General features: G+C 49.1%; 1 protein-coding gene across 1 annotated transcript in view; it reads left to right on the top strand.

Moving 5' to 3' along the window:
• PFDN1 (prefoldin subunit 1) overlaps window positions 1–22,793 on the top strand; it is a 32,756-nt gene extending 9,963 nt beyond the window's left edge. Inside the window, exons 3-4 of the mRNA XM_059825424.1 lie at window positions 5,469–5,553; window positions 22,570–22,793. Coding sequence (XP_059681407.1) covers window positions 5,469–5,553; window positions 22,570–22,653 — 169 coding nt within the window. The 3' untranslated portion in view covers window positions 22,654–22,793. The remainder of the gene's footprint in view (window positions 1–5,468; window positions 5,554–22,569) is intronic.
• Window positions 22,794–23,445: the final 652 nt, after the last annotated feature.

The following is a 23,445-nucleotide window of genomic DNA, read 5'->3' as shown; positions in this document are numbered from 1 at the left end:
TGTGAGCCGGGAGCAAGGCTGAATGGACTTCTAGATCTGTCATTCCCCATTATTCTGGCAAAATAGCACTGGAGCGTTCCTACCTGTAAAATTGTGTCTCTCTGAAATTAGGCAGAGGGATTTAGATCAGTATCAGGTAGGGGAAAAACTAAGGCTTCCCCTGGTACCCTGCACAGGTTCTTGCAGTGACCTACGTGGACCCAGGTGGGAAGAGTTGCTTTGCAGACTGGCAGGAGGGAGCCCCGTGGCCCACTGTGTGGCTCCTTTCCCTCCTGGTTTTAAAACTTTAATACGAACAGTCTCTTGCACCGGCAAACCGTGCAGGAGAAACACCTGAACCATGTCCCCAAAACAGAACGGGAAGAGGAGAGAGTGCTTGCGTCTGGGACAGATGCCTGCCACCGAAAGCTTCAGACGTAAAGGTTGAAGTTGGTTGCAGTTGCAAGTAATTGAAAATAGGGGTTCTTAATGGAAAACCTTAACTGTGAGCATCACTGGTACTCCACCTTTAATAACTTTAATGACTTGTATGTCATAATGAAGAGTGGTGTGTGCTGAACAAACATCTCCATAACCTCATTTATTAAGAGATGAATCTTTCAGTATCTAATATTTATGTCTTAAAGTCAAGTAAACAGTACATTTTGGTGCAAACAGACTGAGTTATGGAATTACTTACATGGTACGAACATCACTTTGTGGGTGTGTATGCGTGACACAAAGGAGCAGACAGATGATGAAGTTGACAGCATTGCGGACCAGCCTGAAGACCATTTTGGCCAGGGCATAAGGGAGTGCTGTGTAAACACCGAACAAATGGACACCAGATCTAGAAATTTATAGTTGGGCAGGAATAAGAGATTCCTTCACAAGGAAACAAGCAGTGAGTCTCAGAGAGAGAATATAAACCACTTTCTCTGCCTTAGGGAAACAAAAGTCCCGATGTGGAGCTAGCAGAGGGAGGAAAATAGAAACAAGTGGGAATATTTAGAGTGAGGTTTCTCTTTCAGTTCCCTTGTGCTCTATTTTTGTTCCCCGTATTGCACTTGAGAACCAGCAGTCACCGGGAGACCGGAGCACGTAGGTACAGTGGATCGGTAAACACTTCACCCTGTTATAGAGCTGCTCTTGTTGGCAGCCCAGGTTTGGCTGAACATTGCTGTCCTTGAGGACCCCACTCCTCTGCAGCTTTCTTTTCTAATTTTCTTTGGTTTGTTTTGAGTTTTTTACCTTTATCTATGGACATTGGTAAAATTGCTAAGTATCCTTAATAGGGCAAATCCTGCTCTGTTTTTACTAGCCATTCCCTTTGAAGTGGGTGGCCAACTGAGATGTGATGAACTTGTCTGTCCTGACCCAGATATTTCTGGTGTTAAATAACAACAGTGGAAAAAGTTCCTGTGTGAAGAGGTGATTGTTATTAAGCTTTGGAATTGCCACTGCGGTGCTGATCATCTTTCTGAATCAGTTTCATGTTTGATAGTGTAAGTGTCATGTTTGACAGATCTATTAGTTTGTGCTGTGATGCTTCACTGAGAGAAGGTGTACACGAGTGAACTTGGTTATCTGGAAGAGGATTTGGTTTGCTGCTTGTCTTCTGTGGACTGTCAATACTTAAAAGCCATCCTAGTTCAACATACAAACTCTCAGAGCTGGAGCCTCCTATGGTGGACTGCGGCAGAGCGGTCTGTGGAGGTAGCTCTTCGGTGCTGACCTGCGGCCGAGGGGTTGGTGTTAGGCACGTCATCTGCCAAGCTCAATGTCACAGAGTGGAAAGTGGCTGCTCAGCTCTGTGATATGGTGACTCTAACGTGAGGCCAGTTCTAAGCTGGTGGTATACCTCCAGGAAGCGAATGAAGTTCATGTGTTTGAAAGGCTTGTTCACAAACTTACTCAGGGAAGAACTAAGTCCTCAGAACTTCCCATGGTTCTTTCGTGAGCTTAGAAATCCATAAATAAAATGACCACATTTAACTAAAACCAGGGAGCAGAATGACACTGCCCTATTTCTCCAGCTTGGCAAGTGGCGGGGGGGGGGAATAATCAACTTGGTGTTTTACTTAGGGTAATCGGAAGAATGAAATCCAGATTAAATTTAAACTCCAGTTTATTACGAGTGCCCTGCAGCACCTGTTACCTAATGAGCAGAACAAGCTTCTGCTTTTTCCGAGTGCTGCCATAAACCACATTATTTCCTTAGGTAAAACCTTTGGCCAAGATCTCCGTAATGTGTGTATCCCAAGCTAGAAGCTAAAACACTGATGAGGTTTTTTTAAGTTCTTCTTATGTTGGAAAGTGAAGCTACAGATTTAAATAATTAACTGTGGATGTGGATTTATAGCTTCAACTTTCAAAAAACTGTCCTTTGACAGCTTACATGGCAGCACCTGCGCGCTTTAGGCTGAGGGCTCAATGGTCGTGCGGCAGGGAATTAAAATGGGTGGCTTGAAGCTGGTACTGGTGAAGACCTTCTGAAGGATGCTGCTGGCCACGTCAGGAACATTTGAACTGCTTCTGAGCCAGGGTGTGAACGGACACAGGTTCCAGCCCACTATTTTATGGCAAATAAAATTGGGGTGGTTGTATTTGTGCCCAGCTGCCCGTGTAAGTCTCGTCAGTGCTAACTTCGGCCATCCAATTTTAATTTGCTGCCGCGTGTCTGCCAGAGCATTGCAGGAGGGTGGGAGGGAGGATATTTTCCCCGATGACTGCTGTTGACATTTGCAGAATAGAAGTGAAGTCAGCCGCTTGATTGTTCAAAGGTTTTAGTGCCCGTAGCAGTTCTCAGCCAGCCGGGATCGCTCAGCGCCTGTAGCCCAGCAGGGACCTTCCCAGCTGCAGCATGGGGACAATTGATCAAGCTGTGTTGGTGTTTAACTTTGTTTCTTAGACCAGGGGCATCAGTGAAACCGAAGTGATCGATCTTGCTATACAATTTGGGGAAGCAAATGAGAAGGTATTCTGTTCTTCTTTGCTGCCCCCACAAAAAAAGGAAATAATTAAGGAAACGTTCATATACACACACAAGCTCAGGGAAGCTGTGATGTGGGAAAGGACTGTTGGCTTTGTTTACTCAGGGCGTCATGCAGGTTTGATTTTTCACTAATGGCAGCTACTGCAGAAGGAAGGCAAAATTTTAATCTTCACCCCAAAATCTGCAGAGGGGGGGTGTGTGTGAAGGCTAATGTTTGTTTCTTCTGGTATTGCAGGCTCAAAGTAAGAGCGTCACAATGACGTGATTGCTGGTGGTCCTGAAAAGTAGTTCCTCTCTGGCTGGATCCAGGCTCTGCACCTAATAGCAATGTAAATAATTTCTCTTTCCTAGAAGGGTGGTCACGGCCTTGATTTTTCACAAGACTGAGCAAAACCCACATTTTATTTCAGCAGGCTGGTGTGTGCTGGGACCTGAAAACATTACCACTGCGTGAAAGTGGGTTGTGGGGGCACCTAAGGGAAAGGGGGGGATTGAGGGGAGAAAGAGAGTATGAGTGAGCTGTGTTGTAAAGAACAGAAGCAGATACAGAACAAAGATGACACTAGTAATAAGCATGAGCTGAGGCTGGGAAGAACGGAGGAAAGATTTGAGAAAATTGCAACATAAAAGATACAGCGGAAGTTACTGTAGAAAAGAGGAGGTGAAGCGGAACAAGGGAGAGAAGTGGGAGAAGGAGGAGGAAGCGATTGCCAAGTGCAGTTAATAGCAGCACCAAAGAGGGTTTTAATTGGAAACCTGTTATAATTAACCACAGTTCTGCTCCCATGCGTTTCAGGAATGCGTGTGGCAGGTAGTTTTCCTTTTGGCTGTTGCGTTGCTGATGCAGAGTATGCTGGGTTAAAAGCCAAGCGGCAGATCCACATTTGTGTTTACCAGGCCCTGAACAAACACGTTAATAATGTCATTTGTCATGGGAGATGGCACTAAAAACTGATTTAAGATTTTTCTGTAGCAGACGGGGAATGCACTCTGATTCTGCCCTGTCTAAAGCTGCTCATTTTAACTGTTTAAGCATGAGCTCCTGTCACCTGGCAGGAAGACATTGACCCTAGTTGGTGCTGGAAGGAGACCTTGACCTCGTTGGTATGACCCATGGAGGCTCCTTCTAAATCCCCCGAGGGACTTTCTAAGTAAGGAAGGGGCGAATCTGCGGCTTGTGCATTCTTTATGTCTGGAAGGATGAAAAACAGCTATGGAGGGTTCCTAAAATTCATTTGAACTTAGTTGTCCTTTATGTCTTTGTGGGATGCCAGTGCCACGTGCTGGAGAGCTGCTTTGGATGCTGGTGCTCCTTCAGAGGCTCTTCTGAGCAAGTCGGGCAGCTTTTTGCATGCTGGTGAGCAGGATTGTTGTGACTGAGATGTTATGGATGCATCTTTGAAATCCTTTTGGCAATTAAAAAACAGAACAAGTGGAAATCAGTGGCTGCAATTTCACTTAAAAATGACCACTTCCCACCCCACAGAAAAACCCTCTGGATGTAGAAAGCATGGGAATTCGGAGGTCAATGAGGGTGTATGTTAAAGCCAAGCCCTGAGCAGTGGGAGTTGTGAAAGCTCAAGTAAAGGCAGGTGTACCGTGTCTCTGTGTTTCTGGTGGAAGCACCTGGCTCTGTATCATCAAATCACAGAATGGTTTGGGTTGGAAGGGACCTTCACAGATCATCCAGTCCAACCCCCGTGCCATGGGCAGGGACGTCTTCCACTAGATGAGGTTGCTCAAAGCCCCGTCCAACCTGACCTTGAACCCTTCCGATGATGGGGCATCCACAACTCCTCTGGGCAACCTGTCCCAGTGTCTCACCATCCTCATCATAAAACATTTCTTCCTTATGTCCAACCTAACCCTGCCCTCTTTCGGTTTAAAACCGTTGCCCCTTGTCCCGTCACGACAGGCCCTGGTAAAAAGTCTCTCCATCTTTCTTATAAGCCCCTTTTGTATATTGGAAGGCCGTAGTAAGGTCTCCCCAGAGCCTTCTCTTCTCCTGGCTGAACACCCCCAACCCTCTCAGCCTTTGTCTGTAGAAAGCTGGTTTTTATTGTGCAGGTTTGTTTAGCTTGTGAGCACTAAGATGGTAATGAATGGCTTTTATCCGTTGAAAGAGGCTTCCTTGACTATATGCCATCAACTGATTTAGATCCCTTTGAAGGGACTGTGATGACAGACTCCCCTTGCTAGCTGTGTGCAAGAACTGCTTTCAAATCATTCAAGGACACTGAATGATAGAGGGAGATCTGTGGGTATCCATTTTCTTCCTCCCAAATCATGGGTGAGATTAGTGAACAAGCCTTTGAGGCTAGCCCGGTGATTTGTGTGAGCCATCATAGCAATTTCTTCTGCCTCTGTCCAGAACACGCAGATCGAGGATGAATATTTTGCAGAAGTCACTGTGGTTTAACTCAGCATGCAGCTAGGTGTACAACAGATATAAAAAATATCCAACAGTTGTCTGTCTCTTCTTTTTCACTTGTAGGTTTATTCTTCAGTCTAAAGGAGTGATTCATAATCAGCTCTTAGAAAAACAGAGAATAGCCGAAGAGAAAATTAAGGAATTAGAGGTAAGTTTTTGGCAGGTAATGATGATGAAAGTAGAACATGGAAGCTCAACAAGACACTGTTTGCTACATCCCTTGTTTTTATCTGGTACTTTTCATCCTGAAGGATTGTAACTAGGTGAAACATAGCGGTGTTACAAGTAACCTATAAGTAATTCATGTCGCTTGGTTTCTTTGCTAGATCTACAACCCCAGTAGGGCTTGATTGTTCGCTCCGTGTCCTGATATGAAAACTGGGGGTGTGGGATTCAAATGAGATTAGTAGGAGCAAGGTTTAAAACTAGCAAAAGGATGTTTGTGTGGTTATTTGCAGCGGATAGGTGATGTGAAACTTTGCCAGTGCTGTGGATATTGAAAGTTTACACTGGCTCAGGACAATTGCACAAATTCATGGAAGAGAAATCCATTGAGAATTACCAAATATGTAGAAATGGCATCCTGCTCAGGAAGTCCCTGAGCTAAAAATGTCTGGAGGCTGGGAAAGTATGAGGAGGAAGTACCGTATACGCCTGCCCTGTCCTTACACTCTGCCCTCGGCATCTACTTGTGGCTGCTGTTGAAGACCGGATCTAGGGGGAGATGGGACTTTGTTTTGACGATGTGGTCAGAGCACTTCTGTGTTCTTCTGTTTATCTGGTTGGAGCGTTCAAGTCGGAGAATATCTAGGAAATATAAAGTAGTGTCTGCACAAGTCCCAGTGTTCAAACAAGTTATCTAGTGAATCTTGACTATCTTCTAGTGGCTACACATACAGCTTACAGTCTTCGGAGATGTTCAAAATGTACTTTTCCAAGGCCGTTACTATATTTTTTTTCTTAATGCCCCTAAAATATAATTAATACAAAACCCTGTTCCTTGGTTTTTTGGGGAATAACAGAGAAAGCGAAGACTGAGTTGTGTCAAGCTGCTTATCTCATCTGTTAGTGTTTTGGAGAAAGTGAGTGTGGAGACCAGCTAAGTAGAGACAAGCAGCAGCAGGAAGTCAGTGCTCAAACCTACTCAAACCTGTGCAGTTCTGTCTCCATTGTTTCCTACTTACACTAAAGCAGAAGTAGAGTTTGTGTTTTTTTAATTCCTTCTTAAAACTCAGCTTGCCTGCGGAGCTCTAGGGCAAGCACATCACCATATGTTGTGTTGCCTGGAGTGTTTTCTGTGCCGGATACTAAGGAGTTTTGTGTTTCTGGCCATGAGAACTTTTTCTGCACAGGGAAAACAAGTACTCCATGGATAGGCTATATATTTAAGGTGGTGTTAATGCGGTCATTTTTATGGTTATATGATAGAAGTGATTGTATCCTGGCTACTCTGAAGTCATCCCAGATGCCAGTGGCTTTGTGCAAAGACAGCCCTGCGACTGGGGTTGGAGAACTTCATAACAGCACGGTCTGGATTTGGAAGCGATTGGAATGTGGTTGACAGCCTCTGTTTACAAACTGCCCATTGGGTCCCTTACTACCAGGTCCGTTGGGCTGTGGTCAGCTTTTTGGCTACTGTGCCCTTCAGCGGTGCATCTCAGTTTCTTCCTGTTCCTGGAGGGGAGTGATCTTACCTCCTGAACTTTCTGATTGCTGAGTTAGGCAGAATGGATGAAATTCCCCCCAAATTATAACCTTTGCCGTTCTTACACAAAGCCTCAGAGCTGGCTGCTTTGCAGATGTGTTTTTCTGCTTCATAGCTCCCTGTTGCTTGAGCCTCTGGTTATAGTCACTGAATTGAAGTTCCCAGCAATAGTGACTGCCTCAAAAGGTGTTGGGAGTGGAAAGGTGGTTGCCACATGGGTTGGTTTTTCTTATTAACCATGGATAGTAGGGCTCAGGTTGGCAAAGCTTTCAACAGTTTGTTTTAAGTGAACATTCAAATCTGTCTTTTAACTACTCTGCTTCCAGCTGGCTGGCAGTTTTGTGAAAAGGATTTTCCTTAGGCTTGGGATTCCCCATGGAAGAGGACAAGCTCTTAGACTGACAACTACTGGAAACTGAGATTTCAGGGGAAATACCTGAGTCCAAGTCAGAGAGCACTTATCACAGGAGTAGGGGATTTTGCTGTCCTGAAAACAGTTGTGACAGAAGCAGGAAAGAATGTGAAAGTTTGTGACCTTGTGCTTCCACTGCATCACTGTAAAATAAATATCAAACCAAGATAGGTTAAAACTTCCCTCCATCCATTATTAAAACTGGAAGGATTTTAAAGCTTAGGATTATATTTTACATTGTTAACTACCTTATTACTAAACTCGCATTTCTCACTTTGCATGGTTAAATCAAGCTGGTCAGAGTAATCCTCCAGTATCCATACGGAGTGGCTGATCTGGTTACTCATGTAGCGTGAGCTTGAGACAATTATGCCTTCCTATTACGATGCTATTGCCAATGTATTGTGAAATTCATATTTTTGATACAAGCATGAATTTGAGAAATGCTCTCACCACTAGCTTGATGCTGTGTGCAGAGGAGCACAGCGCAGAGGGCTGGGCTCGCTGTTGAGCTCTTCTGTAAATCCATCCAGCTGCGTAGCAAGGAGGGCTCCTGAGTGCTGACTATTCGTGAAAATGTGGGCTTTAACCTCCTTCAGAGATGTGAGCTGGGTTTCCTGACATTCACAGCTGTCGGAGTCAACTTTGAAAACAGTGAGGGGTTTCGGGTCTGGTTTGAAAGCTTTGTTTCTCCCTCCTCTGATAGTCTCCACTGCAATGTATGATTGCAGTTACTCCCTTTCCCTCACTCCCTTCTCTTGGGTTCCTCTGCTATTGAAGTGGTACATTGCCTTTTTCAAGGCAGCATCACAAAATTGATGTGGTACTGCTAGTTTGGTCCTCCCTGCTGCTCATTGCATGGCAAGGCAGCAAGGAGAACCAGACCTGTCTTTGTAGAGGGCTGTGAAAATAAGGCTTGGCTGGAATACGCTTTGGATGTTCTTAGTGAGAGGAACTGTGTTCTGAGAACACCAAAGGGGTATGGATGTGTACGAGGGGGCAAATGCATAGCCTGTCAGTTACTCTGCAGAAAAAGCAAGGTAGCTTTACTCTTCTTGTTAACGCTAAGGTATGAATGTGAAAAATATATATATGAACATATGTAGCATTCTTAACTTCACAACTTGTATATAATCCTTTGGAATCCAAATAGACTGCCCAGGCTTGCTGGCAAAATAACACATGCCTGCTTAAAGGCTGTGCCAGTGAGGCTTACAAAAACCTGCTTGAATCTTGCAGAGATTGATGGCATAGGCTCACTCACATGCTGGCATGGGAAGCGTCCCGCTTAGCAGTAGCGATTGGATTTTTCCAGTCCTGATACTATCAAATTCTTGTTGTGTTTCACAGTACGAGGGGTATGTGTTAAATCTATTTTGAAAGCATTCTAAAGGGATGAGCACAGACTCTTTTTAGCTCAGCAATGTTTGTGCAGTATTAGGAGAAAAACCAAGTAATGTTTTTCTTCCCTTGTTTTTAAGGAAACATGATATGTGAGGGGTGGAACAATGCTTTGTTTCAGGAAATGTTATCCGTTTCCATTGTAGGGCTAGATGGATTCCATTTTTAAATGTGGCATTTTAAAAAGAACAAACTCTATGATGTTATAAAGACATGGAAAATTGATTCTTCATTAGGGGTGGAGAAAGTGATTATCGCTGTGTGTTTTCTCTGATAATATCTGATAGTCCCCTTCTCTCCTGCTATATTCAGCATGTTTAGTTGTCAGGCGTTGTCAGACTAAATTGCTAAAAATAACAAATAAGGGGGAGGCTGCGCTGGGCAGCTCTGTCTACTGTGTGCCACTGAATTTAGCTCCTTCGTGAAAAGGGCAAAAGCAACCTGCAGTTTTCTGGTTGAATTGGATTTCGGTTTTAAACTCTGACCACAACATTGTTGTGTGCTTGTTTCCCAGGCAATTCTTTCACATGTGTATGGGAGACTGAAAGGTTACTGCTGCGGAGATAAAGGGTTGGTTGTTTTCTTCTCTGTCTGCTTGGAGTAGAAAATACGATCGGGAAAGCTATACCTAAGTGCTTGATTTCTAATTCAGAAATTCTTCATGTGATCCCTAAAGTGCCATGTCCAATTGCCCTATCCCACACAAAAACCTTCTTTGCTTTTGTTAATAGTGGAGAAATGAACATTCTGCTCTCAAACACCGCTGTGCTCCACGTTTGAAGGCTTAGATGGTGTTGCAGGGCTCCTTCCTGGTAAAGTTAAAAATGACTGTAATGCAATGCCTTATGGTGGCCAGACGTCAGCGGTAACAACAGACTTCTTCCCTGGTGCTGCTTGGATGCAAACTTGCTCGTGCTGTGGCTTCCATTTCTCTAATCTTCTTTCTCTAGGAGCTTTAAAATGGCTTTGCTGCAGCCCTGAGGCATAATGGTGGTGCCCCCCTTCTTGATGAGTCGACCAGGGCGTCTCTGATGGTTGCCACAACAGTGTTTTCGTACCCTGTGGGAGCAAAGATTTAAGCAGGCGAGGTGTGGCTGGGGAGAAGTGCTGGAGCCTGGGAGTTCATGTTCTCCAAGCAGGTATGGCTCGGATGGACCTGCTCGGTGTGGCCGCACGCCTCTGACATGCTCCTGCGGCAGCTCTCTGGATGGCCCTTCGGTTTTTAGGCTGAAACCGTCAGCATGGAGGCCAATTCTGAGGGTGGCTTTAACGATGTGAAAACAAGTCTCTTGAGATTTGTGGTGCACTTTGCAGACCGCTAAGCAACCATCAGAAGGTAGCAATTGTGAGGCCGTTCCCAAGTTAGACCGGTTTCTTCCTGGGATTTACAGCGTAGAAGCTCTCAACCCATGGTTGGCTCGGGATAGGCCAGTGCCCAGGAATGTGCGGTGGGCTTTTTAAAAAAACAGGGGAAAATAAGGAATGCTCCTGTTTGCTTTGGAGAGGGGAAGCCTCAAGAATAGCCCTCTGTGCTTTAGCCTGGAGCAGATTTTACTTTGGATGAGTGCGCTGTTCTCTCATTCCATTGCTGGCATACACGCACGTACCGAGGACATGATTTTAAACACATGCTGTCGCAGAAGCTGCCCCTTGTTTCTAAGTGTCTGCATAGACGAGGTCGGTCCCTGGCTTGGTTTCAGCCTTGTTGGCTTTATGGCTTGGTCTGCTCTAAGGAAGGCTGGTGTGCTTCTGTGGCTGTTGTTCGTACAGAGGCCAAGCCAGAACCATCCATGCAACCTGGGGGCTCAGCTGCAATCATGTTTTGCAAACATGTACAAAACTCCTCTGGCATAGATCATTTGCAGGTTTGGGGCATTGCTGGGGAGTAGATTGATTTTTATTTTCTTAGTTTGCTTGTCCTGGAAGGTGGCGTGTTGTGGGGTTGGTGGTGTTAGGGGTTGGGTTTTTTTTTTTTTGGCTATTTGTTTCCCCTTCTTTCCTCCCAACTTTACAGTATCTGATGTTTGGGAATTCCCAGTGGTGATATCTCCTTCTCTTCTGGCCCCTGAATCACACCTTGGAGTTTCACTAACTCTCCCTGGCCATCTACAAGTCAGGAGTGCAGATGTTCTCTGCGGTCAAGAGAAAGAGGAAAAAATGCTTCCAGAGGGTCACTCATTCCTAGAGGTGATCTTCTCCCTCTGCTTGCTGTAGAGGGAGGCTGGACACCTGATGTGGGCACAGGGGGAGGATGGAAGTGAACTTAACATGTAGGATTAACCTGTGGGCTTGTATGGACCTTTTAGGAGGAAGCTGTGGGAGCTCCACAAACTATGGAGATTGGTGTGAAAGAGCTACAGAGCCTCATCAGGCCCCCTGTGAGGACCAGGCCAGGCGATAGCCTTCATCCTGCATGGCTTTGGGTGTCTGAGGCAGCTGCAGGCGTCCGGGCAGGTCCTTCTGGGCACGGACATTAGGACTTGGTGACACTCCTGGGAAATGTGTTTAATCTTGACTCTGCTGGTTTCTGTCATCCAGGCTTGAGTCTGTGCCTTCACCAAGGCCTTGCTCCTGCTTTTCAGGCTGCAAAGCTGGAGGCTTAGCTTATTTTTTGAGGACATGGGTGGTCCAGCTGCCTGCCTAAGCTTGCTGTCAGCTGGGGAGCATCCACAGGCACTCCCGTGGGAGAGCAGAGCACCGCCTGCATGGGCAGTGCTGTCAGCACTGGTCTGCCCGCCACAGAGATGCTTGTTTTGAAGAAGGGAGTAGCCAAAACTCTTTTTTTTTTTTTTTTTTCCCTATAGGTCTGGCTGTCTTACAGGGAGGAGAATCTGCATTCTCATTCCTGATTTTTGAAATGAAAAATACTCTGAGCAATGAGAAAAATAGGCTTTAAAATAATGAAACAGTGAGAAGGTTGAGAGTGTAATGGACACAGAACTAATACTATCAGGACAAAATCGTTCTTTATGGAGAAGCCCTCTGACACTGGACTGGGGCCATACAAATCTAAGGTAAATACTGGAGGAGCTGGGGCATAGCTAATGCTGCTCTAATTTTTTCTGTCCCCTAAACTGGCTCTGCTGATGGTAACATGAATAAGAGGCCTTATTCCTTGCTTTCAAGGCTGTGATGAATCACTGACTTAACTTATTCTTTATGTTTAAAGCCTCGCAGCCTGCCTTATTGTCATTTGTCAAAAATGAGGATAGCAAAAGGATTGTATTCTTACAGCCTGACTTAAAAGAAACAGCATAATATACACATTATCTGAATCGCATCGTCTCTCATCCCAGAGAAATGAAAGTGGATTGTGTGCAGCTAGCACCTTGGAGCTTTAAAAGGGAGCAAATGGTCTTCAGTGATCACAAGAAAGGAGGTGTATTTTTTTTTTTAAATACTGGTTCTGATTCCTATGGTAGATTTGTTAGATAAAGCAAAACATATTCCTATTTGATCTTTGAAAATTGCCTGAGAAGCTTGTCCTATGTTAAATAGTGCACAAGTCCCTGATTGCAAAACATGACGTCGTAATCTTAGAGGCATAAAAGAAGAAATCATCGCATTTAAGAGGGGATTTCCAGCTCTCCGAAAGGGTCTTCCACTGGTTTAGACCTGAGGTGGCTTATAAAAACTTTAATATTTCACCACATTTTTGTGAAGAGTGGTTGTGGGTGATGCTGGTTTTGGTGGAATGACGTGTATTTATAACATCACATGTGTATGGGTATGGATTTGTAAGGCTGGATCTTTCATTTGGAGCAATCATTCGCCACAACAAGTTTTCAAACTCCCAAATTTTTGCAAGCAACTGCTTAATTAGTAATTCTTTGTTAGTCTTCCCTGCACTGCAGACTGCAAAGTAAGCACACAAACTAGCTGAGAGGGCAAAGGCTTCATGAAGGGAGAACTGGAATTTGATGACTCTTTATTTTCACTGTTCCTACCTTTATTTTTAGGTGGATAATTGTAGATTTTTAAAGCAGGAGAATAATTAACATGGGTGTTGATTGCTTCCTTCTAAATCCTTTAGAAGCTAGCTAAAGAGATGCTTTCAAAATAAATGTATCCTAGAACTCATTTTAGGATTTTTTTTTTTTGTGGGGTTTGCTCTGATTTAAAAAAAAAAATCTAATGGAAAAAGCTTTTCAAGCAAACTTTGCCAGTGTGCTCGCATTCCTTTGTAATTCAGGGGAAAGTGAAATGCATTATGCATTAATAAAAACCCACTTCTTTTGCTGTGTCTAAATGGTTTTGTCCATCCAGGAGCCTACATTCAGTCATCTGGGTCTGAAAACGTTGCTTGTTTCCTCTGATTAGCATTAAGCTGCTTTTATGATTACACTGAAATCATTTTAACACAAAGTTGGTAGATAAGTCTGTCTTTGTCATTTTAAACCAGTGTCTGATTCATTGTCAAAGCTCTCCTTTGTGCTTATGGCTGCAGAAGTATCCAAAGCAACCAGCCAAGCTGGATGCGGGTCCCTCTCCAAATTCCTCCTTGCATGAGTAATAGTTAGTCACAAAACCAGTGCCGCTGTCCTTGCCTTAGTCACCAGGCCCATGCAGTCGCTCCTCGCTGTCCTTTATGCCGAGCAGCTCTGGGGAGGGGGATTATCTGTGCCTGATAAACCTCCATCCTGCCCCATCTCCACCATCTCGCCCAGGGAGAACAGGAAACGATTATTTGGAAAGCGTGCTCCTGCGTGTAGGAGACCTGACCCAGCCCTGAGTCAGCTTTATAAAGCCACACCTTGCTCGTCAGGTATGCAGGGAGGCCGTCAGGACTTCCTGCTGGCCCCGTGCCCCGGTCGCTCCTCTCATCTGTCTGTAAATGTGTTCTTAGCCGGGTTGTGGCCGCTTTCTATCTGCGAGGCAGCCGAGTTCAAGGGTGTCTGAATTAGGGGGGCATGCTGGTTAGTTGGGAGTTTACATCATCTTTTTGTTGCTGATTTGTTGAGTCTTTGAAATTGATGGAAGTAATTTTTTCTTTTAAAATGGCCTTGTTTGGCCGGGACTGCAAGAGATGAAAGGTGTGGTATGATTTTGCAAAAGTCATATTGCTAGGAGGTGTTCCGATGAGCCGTACTGGCTCTGCAGGACCGTAGAAACCAAAGCACCAAATTAGGGAACTTACCACATTTTGCAAGAGGCAGTTTGGTGAGGGACGCTTCCGCCAAAGCAAAACGCGGGGATTTTCAGAATCTGGGTGAGTTTCCCCTCCCCAAGTTCTTTGTGGTTGACCTGACTCTGCTGTCGTCAGCCTAGTTAGGGTGCAGTATCTGACCTGAAGCAACAACGTGCCTCTGAAAACTACTCTAAATGGGTGATTTTTCCAAGAAGAGGTGTCCCTAAAGGAATCCTCTGGGTTGATAATATATTTCTGCTGCCACCTACTGAAAGGTTCCTAGTTGGCTTGCTTTTGTAGGAGTTAACACCAGGCTAGGATGCAGGAGTTCGCTGGAATAATCCGTCATTTCCCAGTCAGAGAGAGCAACTGTCTCCACCTCTACTGAAAATGCTGTCCCATGGCTGAGACAACAGGTATGTCAGTGTGCTTGCAGCGGGCTGGGGCTTGGGGACAGAAAGGCTGCTCTGCAGGCAGGTTTTCCTGCCCATTACGTTGCCCCTTCTTCTCTTGAATGTGGCCTCCCTCGGTACCAAGCGTGGAAAGCAGTGGGTGCTTTTCCAAAGGAGCTTTTTCAGAGTCTGTTCCTCAGGGTTTCAAGGTGCTGCGATAACGATGGGGGAAGCCCTGCGGTTGTGCTGTAGGTAGGTTCGATACACGATGAAGGTGGATTTGCATCAGCGATTCTTGAGGCAGGTGCTTCTAAAGATCCTCCTGAGTTGGCAAGTGCACTTGTATGCTGAATTTTTTCTCTTCTTCACTCTAATCCAGATGGTTTTGAAGTGACTGAGGGTCCCCGTTACCTTCTGGAAAGAACAGCTAAGGGAAAACCCAGGGATCTGAATCATCACTTCTCCTCTTAGGTGAATGGCATCATCATGCTTCTGTCAGCAGCTGTCATCAGAAACCAGCTGGGCTCCCTTCCTATTGCAGTTCACTCACTCTTGAGCAAACTCTGGGCAACTTCCTGAGAGTAATAACTCTGCTTGGAAAGCCTGGAAGTGTATCTAAATATTTGGTGGTTGCTGTAGCGTGGTAATTCCCAGTGTGTACATGTGCTACAGTGTTGCCCTGGGTGAGGACCGGCACTGGGTGCACCCATCAGGGCGAGGACTGCCTGCAGACCCACCCCGCCCCATTGCTGGTGCCCACTACTTCAGTTTCTCCCAAAGCAGAAGCAGCCAGGTGCTGTTCAGCATGTCCACCTCCTTCTGCTTACGGGTTCCAAGTGAAATCCCATTAAACAGAGCACACGTCCTAGGCACATAGTCTCCTGTGATCTCAGGCTGACCAAAATGTTTCCCTTGCCCATGGTGTGTGTGGCGACGGCTTGGCGTGCTGTTCTCCGGCAAGGGGGCTTTGGGCAATCCCAACCACCCCAACAGCAGTGGTGGCCTCAAGAGCGAAGGCAGCTCACGCTGCTGCTGCCTGGCCCCAGCAGCAGACAGCGCAGCTTGCTTTCCTCTCGGAGAAGATCCTTCCCCAGATGAGCGTGGGCTCCCAGCTCTATCTCAGGATCTGCTGATCGCTTTCCCAAAGAGTGTTCACACAGAGCCCTCGAGGAATACCAAAAATGACCTGGGTTAACTTTGGGAGATACAGAAACTCTCGGCTAGCAGGTTTATTGAGACAGTGTCACAAGATGAGTTGTATCAGGGCTCCTATTTGAGGCACTGCATCATGCCTGAAGACTCTGCAGCATTCCTTGATGAAAGCCGCCTAAGCGCGAGAGTGGGATGCCAGCATCTGGCGGCTGGTAGCCAAGCGTGCTGGGAGACGTGGGGAGGGAGGTGTTCTCCGGGAAGGAACCTGCCAGCTTGTTTCGTCCTCACAAGTTGGATGTAAAGCAAATTTGTAGAAAAACTGTTTTTAAAAAAAAAAAAAAAGGCTGAAATGAGAAGGCATGTTCCAGATCCATAAATTTCCATGGAAACGTTTTTGTTTGGGTTTAAGCATATTTCTGTTTGCAGGTCAGGGGTTGAAGCTCTTTTTCTCTTGCTGAGATAAAGAGAGAGAAGTGGAATTTGAAGAGCAAAAGGAGTAGACATTGAATGAGAAACCGCTACTCGAAACAGGAAATTCACCTGTGAGCGCGAGGCATAATGCAGCATGAATAAACTGTGGCTGCTGTGTATCGGTTTCCTGCTGAGAGCAGAAGTGCTGTTTTGGCTTTTGGAGTTGAGTGTGTGCACTGTGAAACACTGTGCTGAACTACCAGCTCCAGACAAGGTTCCACAGACACGCGGGTCTGGCCAGTGGCTGACCAGCTCTTTCTGAAGGCAGAGGTGTCTGAATCACGGTGCTGGGGGAAATACGTTGCTTTGATCATCAAAAGCCCATCCGAGAGGAGCTGATTAATAGTTTTTTCTTGCTGTGGAATCTGTGGATGCTGGCTCTTTAATCTGCCAGGAATGTAAGGTCCGGGTGCGTCATTGTGCTTCTCCAGCAAAGCACCGGCCTCGCTAGCAGCGTGATGCAATGGGAATGGAGGTAGGAGGCTCGAGCAGGAGGTGACTTCCCGCCGTGTCAAAAGGCCATGGGCCATGTCTGTTAACCACAACTCCTTTTCTTCTTTGGGGTGTGAACTGTAATTGTATTTGCATTAGATCTAGTATTTCCGCAGCTGCTGCCAAAAGCAAATAGCGCGGAGCTGGTCAGGGAGCAAGTGTTGCCTGTGACAGGGAGTGAAGTGCAAGGGAGAGCCGTGCTAGGGGATAATGGCAGGGGCGAGTATTTATGGCATTGCTTTTGCCATAACCACCAGTGCCAGGGTACAGGCTTGCCACTCTGGCGCACGTCAGTAAGAAGCATGCGCAGCGAGGGATGGCTTGTGGGTGCTGCCGTAGGTAGCCTCTGGCTGGGGCCAGTCAAGATAGCGCTTCCAAGAGCTCGTGCTTCATATGCAGGCGAAGCGAAGAGGCAACCAGGGCTGGCAGCAGCTGCCCAGAGCCGTTGCCTGCAGCTGCCCAGGGCTGCCCGAGAGCGGAGCGTGTTGGCAGCAGGCATTGCAGCCCACCGTCCCTGCAGGGGTTACAGGGTCCCGTGCGAGGCAGCTGCCCTGCCCTCCTTGTGAGCAGGGCTGGGGTTGGTGGTGCCCCCCCTGCCAGGCCATGCGGCTCCTTCTGTGGGGCTGTCGGCTGCGCAGCCGCCCTTCCTCCTGGGAAGGGCTCTCGGGAGATCGACGCGCGTTGCCTGTCGGAGGGGGCTGCGTGAGCAGCCAGTCCTATTTTTGGCTGCGTCTCTGATCACGTGGGAGTTGGCGCTTTTACTCTACGTAGCTGTACTGAAACCCCACACAGGTTAGCCCCTCATCTCACACACCTGGTTTAGGAAAGCTGCAGGAAGGCTTGGAAGTGGGGAAGGCTCCTGAGGGCTGGGAAGGGAGAGTAAGAGCCAGGCTTGGTGGTACCACTTGCGGTCAGGTGCAGGAGAGCCTCAGGGCCCCCGGTAGGTGCTGGGAGGTCCAGCTGGTGGGGATGGCTCTGCTGCCAAAAGAAGAGCTCTTGGCCGTCTCTTCTCGCCTTCCATCTCAGTGCCAGGCAGCCATTAGTGTGGCAAACCTACTTCCAGAAAGCAGATTTAGGTGAGAACATTTCCTTTTGGGCTAGTTTTTAGACAGATCATCAGGGCTGTGGTTTGTCTTGCTCCCAAGTGCTGCAGCCCTTCCTGGCTAGGGAAGTTGACTGTTGTTGGCAGCGGGATTAGCTTAAAGGAATTACGAAACTATGGGCTGGGAGGCATTGACTGCGCTGGCTTTTTGGGGGCATCTTCTGCAGTTTTGCACCCTATCAGCTGTTCTACACGTGGCCCAGACCTTGCTAGCCTGTCGCAGTAGCTGTGTGTTGGTCTCATGTCCCAGTGCAAGTGGTAGTGCCCTTCCTGTGCAGGGGCAGAGTGGGGCAGGAGGGGGATCGAGGGGCTGTCACCGCAAATAAGGAGTTGGATGAGATCTGGTGGGTGGCCTGTGGTGGGAACAAGTGAGGGTGCAAGAGCTTGTCCTGTGCTGGAGGTGGCTTGATTTCAGGCGAAACATGCTGCCTGCCTGGAAATCTGTAGCTGCAAATCCTGCTACCTTCCCACATGCCTTCAGCCACCTTCAAGGTGGCTTCCGGCTCCCCTTCCTTGCTTCTGCGGTGGAGAGGCTTCTCACGCGCTGATGGGACCTGCAACCCCAGGTCATTCCTCCCTGCATGGGAGTTACTGTGTGTGGGTCATGGAAACAAAGCGGTGTTTCCGAAACCTCCGAGGCTGGAGGGGAGCGGGTGCGCTCACTGTCCTGGCTGAGCAGGCGTTTAGGAGCTGTGCCTCTTAAATAAGTTTCAATAACACTCAAGAAGTGTATTTTGCAGTGTGGTAAATAAATCTCTAGCAAGTGGACGTGGCAGTCACGAACCAGGAGGAGGAACTGGCCCCTCACTGCAGCCAGAGCCATCGGCTGACAAACCAGTCTCTCCCTGCTGTGATGTTTGTATTTCCTCCTTCTCTGCCTTGCCACACTCTTTGCGTAGCTGCTGGGGAGACGCCAGCACCTCGTGGCACTGCCCGGCCTTGCTGCAGAGCATGGCCCTGTTTGTAAGCTCTGAGTTTGGGCTTTTCTGGGAGCTGAGTGGCATGTGTCACCTTGCCCCCGTTGGCTTCCCAAAGCAAGTCTCCTTTCTCAGTCCTACCCTGAGACTCTGTGACTCAGGCAGTGGTATCTCTCACTGTTTTGAGTAACCACCTTGTCTGGCCAGAGGCCCACAGGACCGGGTGGGTGGGTGGGTGGGGGCAGTTTTTACGGCACTGCTGGTGCGGGGAGCAGGTGGGACCTCTGAATCTGCAGCTCATAGGTTGTGCAGCCTCTGAAGTCAGTGGCTTGTCATGCGGGGCCAGCGTGCTACCATGTCCCATTGGGCTCCTGACTGGCAAGCACTGGAGTTACTGGTGTAGAGTTAATATCAGGGGCTACAGAGAGCAGCGGCCTTTGATTTTTATGAGGGACCAAAACCAGCAGTACAGTTCTGGCATTGCACTGGAAATTTGCTGCTAGCTGCACTTGCCTTGGCACAGGCAACAGAGAATTAACACTTGGAGCAGCAAACACACCTTCCCAGGAAAATATATGCAGCTAATTGGGTGATGACCTAAAACCTAGCAGCCACGGGCTGGCCCAAAACGTGGGGTCAGAGGACATAGGGATAACTAGGGCTGCATGTCAACATCAAGTGCAAATGAAAGCACGTGAGTTCAGGGAAGCTTGGAGGTGGGCCTGGGGAGGCTGGGGTTGTTCCTCCCACAGGGAGCAGATACCACCAGCCTGGCAGATCTGGCTGGACTGGAACAGCCTCCAGCGTGACTTAAGAGCTGTGCTGTCAGACCGTCTCCGGCGCTCTCGGAGAGCTGGTGTGACTAGGCAGCGCGTGTGTCAGCCGGCTTGCTCACAGCGCTGCTCCCTGGGAAGGCGCACCAGGGAAAGACGGAGTTTCCTGTCTAGACCCCAGTAATCGCGGTGAGGAGGGGTTTGCACGCAAGCTCCTGCTCTTTCTCCTGTGATTACCGAAGCAGAAACCAGGCCACAGCTCCTTGGGAAGGAACACCTCGCTTCTGCCACGCATCTCGGAAAATGCGGCTCCTTGCTCCCCCTTGATTTGGACCATTAGTCGGAGTGGGAGCCAGCTGCCGTGCTGGCTCCAGCGCTGCCTGCTGCTGGCCTGCAGGAGAGCTCAGGAAGTTTGCAGCCCCTGTAGCTGCTGGTGCAGCGTTTCCCTTGATGCTTAAGGGATGCTCCTTGAGCTCAGGGATGTCTCTCCCTGGAGGCTACTTTTGGGAGGAAGGAGTAAAAGTGTCAGGACTAGCCCAGATCTTCTTGCCCTGGAGTGATTGCGGGAAATAAAAGTTTCCTGAATCCTCACCTGCCTGGGACTGCAGGTGATGCTTAAGTAAAGAAATGGCATTAAACCATGTCCCTTTGCCCTGAGCTGTGTAGCTCCAGCACCCCTGCTCCCCTGGGGAGGGCAGAGCTTGCTGCTGCCCAGGAGCGGGCAGCATGGATCTGCGTGGGCCACGAGAGCCGTGAATGCTCCTGCACTGCATCAGGCCACGTTAGTGCTCAGGGTCCCTGAAGTGGGGCCCAAACGGTCGCCAGCACGGCTTCCTACCAGGGGATGTTTGAAATCCCACTGTGTTAGGAGAACAGAGCTGTCGTTTGCAGCCTGCCAGCTCCTGGCTGCACGTGGAGGTTTCCGTGTGCGGCGGCAAGGCTGCCTGGCTTTCCCGAGGTCACTGTTGGGGCCAGCCTGCCCATGGAGAGCTGCTCTCTGGAAATGTCTCTTGCTGCCTGGTGGGCACGAGGGGGAGTGGAGAGGACAGAAAGCCAGAATCATTTCATAGACTAACTGCATAAAAAACATTTTTTAGTAATAAATGAAAGCATAGAAGTCAGCTCTGCTGGTGCCGCTCTCCTCCAGTCAGCGGACCGAGGTGGAGCTCGGACCCATGCAGGTTTTCTGGGACTTGTCTTCCCCTCACAGCCTTCAGATTCAGTTCCCTAGGTGCGAAATCCCTCGACGTGTGTCTGGGCAGCGTGAGAACGGCGCGACAGTGGCAGAAGTCCCGCTCGTGCGTCAGCAAGCTGTTGGCAGTGGGAACCCGCGCTGCGCCTCCTCTCCTAGTGGTTTCCTGAAAAGCAGCTCTTGTAAGCGAGAGGGATCCCACGTGCCTGGGGACCGTGTGAGAGCGACAAGGAGCCCTTTGCCGTACCCACAGCCCTAGCTGTCGCTGACAACCTTTACTGTTTAAACAAAAGCCCTTCAGTATTTAGAAACGGGGCTGGAAGAGATGTCCTCATGGCATGGGCATTTCAGCTGCGTGTACGGAAGTGTCGCTGCAGGTCTGCTGCAAGGGGACGGATGGGCAGTGATGGCAGCAGGCCTGTCCCATGCCCTAATGAATTTTCCTTCAGTGTTACGGGTCCCAGCTCCCCGTAGGCTTGCAGGAGTTAGGAGGAGGCTGTCAGGGGAACATCAACTTCACAGTTCTTGCCTGTTGCCAGCTGGCACTGGCCGTATCCTCTGGCTCGCACACAAGCCCCCCTGGCCTGCCCCCCTGTAGCAGGAGGGCGCTGCTCAGTGGAGGCCAGCCCGTGCTTTTGCTGCAGCCTGCGCCCATGGGTGCTGCTCTGCTCCAGCCAGCTGGCAGCTGGGGGAGCACCCCAGAGCAGCATGTGTTTTTACCCTTTCCTCAAGCCCCGCTGCGCGGCTGAGCGGTGCTGAGGACCTCCGCTGTCCCACTTTAGCTGTCCTTGCTTTTGGTGGGATTGGGTCATTCCTGCCATACTGGGCTCCTCTGCCTGTGGCTGGGGAGACCATTAGTGGAGCCTATGGCAGGATGCTCTAGGCTGAGGCCCAGACTCCTGTAATTTAATAATAATCCTGCCAATACTTATCGGTACCTAGCTTGGCCTGGAGACCGAGCTCTATCGAGCCCCCCGGGCCCCCAGCAAGGTGCTCGGTGTGTGGCTGTAACCACCACGGGGTAGCGGGAGCATCGTGCCGCAGCAGTCCCCAGCAGGCTTTGCTAAGAGGACCTTGCGAGGATGGCAAGCCCGGCGCCAGCACGCAGCAGGTACCACCCGTGGAGCCCCGCGTGTGCCCCCAAGGGCTCTTCCCAAGGTCCTCCACAAGCCCAGCTCTGGGGACCCCCCTCAAGGGTCCCCCCAACCGTAATGAAATGCATTTGCAGCGGTGCTCTGCCTGCTGCCGCCAAAGGAGGTCTGCATCCAGCAGCGAGGGCTGTCTGCGCTCAAACAGCAACGCCTTCTGCCGGCCTGGCATCCGCCGGAGACTGTTGTGTATGTTGTTTGGAAACCCGGAGAAAATACTGAAAAGAGCCAAGTGCTGATTTTTCCAGTCACCTAGGAGCACCCAGACTAGCAGGAAAAAACGCTGCATGCTAAATTCCTATCCTGGGATGCAGCGTTTCGGGCTGCTTCCCTGCCAAGCCTAGCCTAATTAATGATGATTAAGGAAACACACGTATTTGGTGATGATGCCAGGGAATTTCTGATAGAAAGGAGGGTCTGGGTGTAGAAAACTGGCCCAGCTGGGAAAAAGAGCCTTTTTTACCCAAGTGCGAAAGGATTTTGTTGTTGTCTCCGTAAGGAGGCCTCAGCATGTTAATTCCTCTCTAGGCTCCAAGCGTTACAGGATCTGATTTCCTTTCCTTTCCTTGCTACGGTTAATGTATCCCACTTTTTGCAGCTCTACTGTTGCAACAGCCCCGGCAGCTCCGGGGAGAAGGTTTCAGAGGGAACAAAATTCAAAGTCTGTATAAACATTGCTCAGGCTAAATATTAATGCTTCCAGCATGCCTCTGGACATGAATAAGCGCTGTCCTCACTTTGGGAAACCCATAGGGTTGTGTGTGCCCTCAGCAGGCTGCTTGCAGCTCTGCCCTGGGCAGCTCTTGGCCCCAGCACCCTGGCACATGCTGTCACTGCCGCGGTGGACCTTAACTCTCCACGGGGTTTTCTGCCTTGCAGCAGAAGAAGTCGTACCTGGAGCGGAGCGTGAAGGAAGCTGAAGATAACATCCGGGAAATGCTGATGGCCCGAAGGGCGCAGTAGCTGTGCGGTTCCCCCCAGGACTCCCACGACACCCTCTGGGTGGTTCTGGGCAGCTCTGCCTGCGCGCACTGCTCACCACCGCCCAGCCGCACAAGCACCGTTCTGTGGCAGTTTCAATAAAACTCTGCTGCGAAGCCTGAGCTTGTTTCCTTTGCCTGCTGCCTCCGTGTCTCCCAGCAGCTGCTCTCCCTGGGGGGATTTGATGGAGAAAGGAGGCGGGGGTGGGATTTGGGGTGAGGGTCCTTCCTGGAATCCTGCTTCGCTTTAAAGCAGCTGTAGCCCTCGCCCTCTGGAAAGACCCCACGCGCCGCTCGGTGCTGGGCACGGGGGAAGGCTCGCTGCGTTGTTCTGCTGGAGTGGGGCTGGCGAAACTGTGGTGGGGAAAAAGGGAGGCTGGCAGGGCAGGGCTGGCTGTCGCAGGCACCTCCAGGTCTGCGACGGGTGTCATTTATTCTGTCTCAGCGGTGACAGGTCCTGGTTCCCTCCTTGTACACACGGGCCTGGCAGAGCCCCAGCACGGCAGCGAGCTCGTGGAGGTCCAGTGCCACCCTGTGCTTCATGCTCGCAGTGCACCAGCCCAGCCTTCTTCCCCTGCTCCTGGCTTTGGTGCTTTTCTGAAATGGAGCTTTCAGGGACGTCTTTTCTCCTGCCAGCAGCTCCTTGGGACCTTGGAGCTGGGCAGGAGTTTCCAGGTCCCATTGCTGACCCTCCCCGTGCTCCCATGCCATAGACACACAGGCACTATCACACTCCGGGCTGGTCCTTCACCGCCCGCTTCCCCCGGGCTCCCAG

This window comes from Gavia stellata, chromosome 16 (assembly GCF_030936135.1).
Source record: "Gavia stellata isolate bGavSte3 chromosome 16, bGavSte3.hap2, whole genome shotgun sequence".
Lineage (NCBI taxonomy): Eukaryota > Metazoa > Chordata > Aves > Gaviiformes > Gaviidae > Gavia > Gavia stellata.
Note: the sequence above shows the minus strand (reverse complement) of the source record. Positions and strands in the feature narration are given on the sequence as shown.